This window comes from Rhinolophus ferrumequinum, chromosome 3 (genome assembly GCF_004115265.2).
Source record: "Rhinolophus ferrumequinum isolate MPI-CBG mRhiFer1 chromosome 3, mRhiFer1_v1.p, whole genome shotgun sequence".
Taxonomy (NCBI): Eukaryota; Metazoa; Chordata; class Mammalia; order Chiroptera; family Rhinolophidae; genus Rhinolophus; species Rhinolophus ferrumequinum.
In genome coordinates, this window is record NC_046286.1 from 10,402,142 (window position 1) to 10,409,398 (window position 7,257).

At 50.6% G+C, this 7,257-nt stretch overlaps 1 protein-coding gene across 1 annotated transcript; it reads right to left on the reverse strand.

Annotated features, from left to right (window-relative positions):
- Nucleotides 1-4,530: 4,530 nt before the first annotated feature.
- Nucleotides 4,531-5,040, reverse strand: LOC117018884 (leucine-rich repeat extensin-like protein 3; the record flags this gene model as incomplete). The annotated part of the gene is made up of 1 exon (XM_033100188.1): nucleotides 4,531-5,040. A coding segment is annotated over one exon (510 nt), but the record flags the coding sequence as incomplete, so codon positions are not given.
- Nucleotides 5,041-7,257: the final 2,217 nt, after the last annotated feature.

Below are 7,257 nucleotides of genomic sequence, written 5' to 3' on the forward strand. Positions count from 1 at the left end.
GTTGGGACGAAGGATGTGGACTAGAGTTGGGGTGGGGGCCCGCTCTGGTGTAGAAAGGCCTGTCACCCCCTGACCCATGCCGGGTGTTGGGTGGAAATGTGAGACAGGGGAAGAGTCTAAAACGTAGTTGTCTGAACTCCCAGCGGCATCCCAGAGTTTGGTTAATCTCTGACCCGGGTGACAAGATTTATTTATTTCCAGCAGAATAAGTAATCAATTATTGATTTTTCTAAAGAAAACAGTCCTTGTGCACTCTGGCATAAGAAGCAAGTGCTGGGGCCTGGAGTCCTGGAAAAGGAAACACTGGAGTCCCTGCCTCTGAGCTGGCATCCGTGTGGTCGCCGTATCCCTCCCCAGAGACCATTGCAGGACCAGGGGATCAGAGCCATGACACCCTCCCCAACTCCCCACAAGGGGAGGCCCCGCAAGCCCCTGCCACCTTTACCCAAGAAAGAACCTGCAGCCTCCACACCTTGTGGGCTGAGGTAACCACATCAGTGTTTCGCAAACTCTTCGTTGTTTATTGCCCTGAGGCAACACCGTACACATACAGTAATTCACACCGCGGTTTATTCTTTATCTCGGGGGCCACAAATGACTGTAATAGCGGAAATGTTTCCTCCCTCCTCCAAAGAATTGATGTGTGCCCCCATGGGACAGTACTGCCTCTATTGAAACGTGCATGCTCTAGATCAGTGGGTTCCCAAAGAATGAGCCCCCCGCCCAGCAAAGGGTGGGGGAACTCAACGGGACCCGTTCTTCCCGTCAGAGGAGATGGGGCATAAGGAGCGGGAGGCAAATGGGGAGCAGCACAGAGCTCAGCAAGAATTATTAGGTCTCTGGAGATTTATTAAAGGGAGGAGAATGAGCCGACATTCCTGGTCTCCAACAAACTAAGGAAATGTCAGCAGTGGAGATGGGTACAAGGCATCCGGAAGCACTTCTTGCCACCACAGTGCTGATAAGCACCTTGGGGGCTCACAGTAATTACTTGTTTATTGATTGGCTGAGAGCAAGAGGGAAGCACCACGGGGGGATGAAAAGTGGTGTGGCGGGAGGAGGGCACAGGCAGATGGCACACAGGCTGGAGCCTTCAGTGATCGGCTCTGAGGTTGTGGACGAGACTCCAAACACATCTGCGAGCCTCAATTTTCTCAGCTGCAAAATGGGTGACACCCACCTTAGAGCCTGGGCATGAGGACAATGTTGTAGAAGCCTACCGAGCACGATGCCTGTAGATTGGCAGCCAAATTTTGTCTCCCGTGTGGTTTTTCTTTGATTCCTTCCCCAGGTTTGCTCCCCGGCCTTCTCCCCATGGCTGCATCTTCTCCCACAGCATCTTTGAGACACCAGGTGTCAGTCAGGGATCCCTGCAAGTGTGTGCCCACCCAGCCCGCTGTGCACAGCCCTGCACTCAGGGCACACGATAAAACACCAAAATAACTACGTTGTACGGAAAGCTGACCATGTGCCAGCTATGGTGCCAGGCATTGGGTGTGAAGTTGCTTCATTTAACAAAGTTCCAGTGATCTGTTGCTGCCTACAAACCACCCCAAAACAGTGGTTTGCAACAATAGCAAGTGTTTCCTTTTCTCAGAATCTGAGGGTTGACTGGGCTCCCCCTGGGTGGTCCTCACTCAGGGCCTGTCCACCATGAGTGACAGTCAGCTGGAGCCATCTCAAAGGCTCCTCACTCCCACGGCCCATGGTGGACACTGGCTGTCATCTAACTGCGTTGGGCCTGACTGTGGAAACATCCTCATGTGTCCTCTTCATGGGCCTTGGCTTCTTCACAGCAGGGCATCTGGGTTCCAAGAGCAAGTGACTAGGGAGACAAAGACGGAGAGAGATGACAGAGACAGAGAGACAGAGAGAGAGACAGAGAGACAGAGAGAGAGAGACGAAGACAGGCAGAGTCAGATGGAGCTTGTGTTGCTTTTCATGATCTAGGCTTGCAAGTCCAGCAAAATCACTTCTGCCACATTCTGTTTACTAGAAGCAAGTCACTGAGGTCAGTCCATAGTCAAGGGGAGGGTGAGAGTCTACCTCTTGAAAAGAGGAGTGCCACAGAATTTACAGATGTGTTCGGAAATCATAGCCCCTCCTAACAATCCTGCAAGGTAAGCATGGTTGTGCTCAACACACAAAGAGGAAATTGGGGTTCAGAGCAACTATATAATTTGCCCAAGAAAGCCTCAGTTTCCCTATGAAGTCGAGAAAGAGCCGTGTTTCAGGAATCCTCCACATACTAGAAGACATACAGCCCTACCCAAGGGGTTCTTCCAAGCTGAATGTGGACACAGTTCTGCCCCAGGGAGCCCCAGTCTGAAGGGAGACACAGCCCTGCCCTCGGGGAGCCCCAGTCTGAGGGGAGACACAGCCCTGCCCTCGGGGAGCCCCAGTCTGAGGGGAGACACAGCCCTGCCTCAGGGAGCCCCAGTCTGAGGGGAGACACAGCCCCGCCCTCAAGGAGCCCCAGGCTTGATGGAAGACTCAGAGTCACTGATCTTCTGGGATTCCTGGGTCCTATTTGAAGGCATTGACTCAGCTTCCTGGCCTTGCTCATTACAGTGGATTAAAGTTGGGTTTCATACCTTGCATTGGATTATGGAGGTACCTCCGCCAATGTCTGTTTGGATTTCTTTTTTAATGAATTAGGGAAGAAAACCTTTCTACATGTGTATGCCAGGATTTTATTCCTCATGTGCTAGAAAGAGACTTGGATTGGGCGTCAGGCAGTGGGGTTTTACTCCCAGCTTTGCCAATAACTGAGAAGACGACTTTCCCTCTCCAGACCTCCACCCACACCATGGCCGTGGAAACCCCCATGGCCATCCCCCCAGCATTGTGAGAATCGATGACATGTCAGAGACAAATTCCATGCACGGAATGTATAGCTGAGCCAGGATTAGAACCCAGGCCTTCCTAGGTGCACAGCCTAGTGCTGTGTGAGAAATGTCTCCACGGGAGGGTCAGCTCAAGGGGGTGGAAGGTCCAGTGGGTTTTGGGGGGATGAGGAGAATCGGGGAGGAGCTGGTAAGGAAGGTTGGAGTTCCCACTCATCTCTCGGGGAGATGCCATGTTCCACACCTTTCTCCTCCATGTGTTCCCTCTCCCTCTTGGCCCCCAAAGCACCCAGGGACCTCTGTGCTCCTGTGACAGATGAGCAGAGGGGTCTGATGGACATTTGGACAAGGCTCTGAGGCCGGAAGACATATGGAGCTGGGAAGAGACCAGAGTTCTTCTTGGTAAGGCGTTTGTCCTGTCAGGGTCCCCGTACCCTCATCTAAAAGCTGGAGACAAGTCCACGTTTTACAGACACCTCACAGAGTGGTTGGAAGGGTAAATCAACTTGCACAGGTGTACACCCACCTGATGAGAGGAAATTTTACTGTGGTTATTTTTGTTTTTAAATCTTCATACAACATTTGAAATATTGCTCCCCGTTTGCAGAGGTGAAACTGAGGGTCTGGAAGATGCTGAGACTAACGGTAGTAGTTCAGAGTCAGCCAAGTCTTCTACTGTTTATTCATTCCCTCACCAAATACATTTTGCTGTGCCCAGCACTGCGCCACGCCCTGGGCAGAAAGCAGTGAACCCGAGGCCTGGTTCTTGCTTTCCCAGGGGATGGCTTAGAGTGAACGAGGTTCACAGACAGGTGAGCACACATGGAGTATCTCAGGGGCCTGCAGGAGAGCAGGAGAAGGGAGCCACCCTAGATGGAGTGTGGGGAAGGTGTCCTGGAGGAAGCGATGCGCAAGCTGGCATTTCCAGGAGGAACTAGAAAACACGGACTCAGTGACTTGAGGAAGTATCAGGTGTTCTCCTATGTCCCTTAAAACCAGGGACAAGGGCCAGCTCCTGCTGTGTGGGGATTGAGGGAAATGTTGGGCTGTGGGACCTGCGGAGCTGGACTGCGCTTCACAGGGGAGAAGCCGCCCTTAGGTCCGTTGTGCGGAGGCTGGGCCCTGATTGTGGGTCAGAAGAGCATAACGCTTCAAGTCACTGTGGACCAGCTAGTGGAGACATGTCCTCGGCCCCCTTGGTGATGTTCTGGGTTGAAGGGGACTCCCCTGACGTGCCACCCACCTGCCCCACCACAAAAGAGACCAGTGCCCTCGTCAGAGGCCTGAGCATAGTTTCAGAATTTATATCTGTATTTTTCCTATGGTCATGGATTCCATGTTGTTCTTTCTGTGTCTCCTTACCTGTGCCTCAGTTTCCTCATCTATAAAATGGGTGTAATAACAGCACCTACATCATGGATTGCTCAAGAATTTAAAAAGCCAATGTAAGTAAAGTGGTTAGAACAGATCGTGGCATGTGGTAAATGCTCAACAATTGTTACATGTTATAATAAATAATTATATGATTGTATTATATGACAAGTTATTCCACAGATAGGGGCTGGGTTACTCTTTCTGTTTAACTCCTTTTAAAAGTACGTGTGTAATTTTTGGTGATAATAGTGAAGACAGTGGTCATGATGTGAGGAGTGGTTTCAGCAGGGATGATGGTCAGTTTCCTCAGTTATGGTGGTGGTGATGGTGGTGATGATGGTGATGATGGTGATGATGGTGGTGATGGTGGTGATGGTGGTGATGGTGGTGGTGGTGATGGTGGTGGTGGTGATGGTGGTGATGGTGGTGGTGATGGTGGTGGTGATGGTGGTGATGATGGTGGTGATGGTGGTGGTGATGGTGGTGATGGTGGTGGTGATGGTGGTGGTGATGGTGGTGGTGATGATGGTGGTGGTGATGGTGGTGATGATGGTGGTGATGGTGGTGGTGATGGTGGTGATGGTGGTGGTGATGGTGGTGGTGATGGTGGTGGTGGTGATGGTGCTGGTGGTGGTGGTGGTGATGGTGGTGGTGGTGATGGTGGTGATGATGGTAGTGATGGTGGTGGTGATGGTGGTGATGGTGGTGGTGATGGTGGTGGTGATGGTGGTGATGGTGGTGGTGATGATGGTGATGGTGGTGGTGGTGATGGTGGTGATGGTGGTGGTGATGGTGGTGGTGATGGTGGTGGTGGTGATGGTGGTGATGGTGGTGGTGATGTTGGTGGTGGTGATGGTGGTGATGATGGTAGTGATGGTGGTGATGGTGGTGGTGATGGTGGTGGTGATGGTGGTGATGGTGGTGGTGATGATGGTGATGGTGGTGGTGGTGATGGTGGTGATGGTGGTGGTGATGATGGTAATGATGGTGGTGATGATGGTGGTGGTGGTGATCACAGCAAGGGCAGCTTTAAGGGCCATATGCTTGCATCCTGGGTTCCAGTTGTCTTGGTGAGACCCCTGAGGACATGCTCCATGTCTCATTCCTCTTGATAGCTCCCCCTACCCATCCCCCATCCTATGCTGAACCCGTAAACCAGCATACCTACCTATATAATGTATGTCTGCCGAATGCATGCCAGACCTCATTCCAGACAGGTAGCTCTCAGAATCTCGTCATCACAAGAAAGGAAATGCCATCCATTTTCCTAATAACCTTTTCTATATCTCTCATGACTCAGTTAAGAAATCCTGATTCCTTACCTGAATCACTCTCACTGCAATGAAAGGTCTTTCACCCTGTCCATGGTGGGAACAAATAGGTGGCCCCCCACCTTTCTCTGGAGCCCCATGCTGGTACAAGGACTGACCTGAGGCATCACCCCTGCCCTGCCAAGGGGTGGCTGAGGTTCCTTCTGCATTGCCTAAATACTGACTGTTTGTGACTGACAGACGCTTGTGGGGATAGGAGAACTCCTGCCCCTGCAAGAAATCAAGGAATAAATAACCCCAAAGGGTCTCCTTGAGCCGACTTTCAGGGAAGTCAAACCACTTTGGCAGAGCCTGCCCTATCCAATCTCCCACCCGAGAGCAGATCCTTCTCCAAAGCAGCCCTGCCCTTTCACTGGGCAGTCTCCACGTGCCCAAGTCCTTGTGCCTCACCCCACCCCTACCACACAAAATAAACTGGGTCAGACAGGTCTCCAACTTCCAGCTGTCACTTAAAACCCACTCTCCTCTTTCTGTCAGTACTTCTTTTTAATTGCACACACGATTACCCTAAGTTTGGAATACATACCATCTTTCCTGGTCTTCGTTGAAACTAGATTGGACCATATGACCAAATTTGGCCAATGGGATGTGGGAAGAAATAAAGTGTGCACCTTCTGGAAGATGTCATTAAAAGGAAGGGAACGAGCTTTCTTTCTGCCCTTCCTTTGCCCTGCTGACCACAATGTAGACATAGAATGGATTGGGTGCCAGCAGCCACCTTGGACCATGAGGTAATATTGGGAATGGAGGCCATGAAACATGGGGGAACAGGATTGGAAGAGCCTAGGTAACACTTTAGCAGTCTAGAACCAACTACTCCTGAATTTCTCAGAAGTGAGAGAGAGAAATAAACTGTCTTATTTAAGCCATTGCTATTTTGTTTATTTGTTTGTTTTACTGTTACCACAGACTAAACCTAATTCTAATTGACACATCCACGTACTGAATCTGGTCCCCAGGCTTATTTTATTTGCCCACACAGCAATGTTCAAATAATTTAAATTCAAGTCCGGCATTTTAAAACCAAGAGGTTTTTTGGTATCTTTTTTTTTCACATAAAATTTTGAATTATGACTTTTCCTGAAAAGATGGAAGCTCTGACACCCCTGGGCCTACAATTTAGCCTGGAAAAACTGAAAGAAGCTGAATAACAGCCACCCTTTTCCACTGGGCCATGGGTGTTCAACACAGGCTGTGCTAAGCCCACTTTGCTCTGCAGTCCCTCCTGACCCTGCTGGCTCCAAGTTGGAGCCCCAGTGCAATGTTCCCGTGGTCCACACTCCGTTCCCTGGGAACCCTCCCTGATCTGATTTCTCCATCGGAGCCACCGGGAGCCTGCCCTTCACACATCTGGGACCAGTCAGAGTCCCATTTTGGGTACAGCCCTGAAGTGGGAGCTTTGTCAGGGCAGGAATTATATCTGGAGGCAAAATCAAGGTGGAGAACAGGTATCTGGGATGGGGGCAGGGGCTTATCCTGGACCACCCACAAGTCTGTCACAGAGCAGGAGTTTGGTCCCGAGCTCCGGACCAGTGTACCAAGCTCCTGAGTCTCAGCAAATTTTTACCTGGAAAGTAACAGAGTATTTCTGTTCTCCTAAAAACAAACAAATAAACAAAAAACCAAAACTATGATCCCACTGTGTCCACATCCAGGCAGTGGTGGGAGTACGTGGACAAAAACCTGCATGTGTGATATCCGGGTGA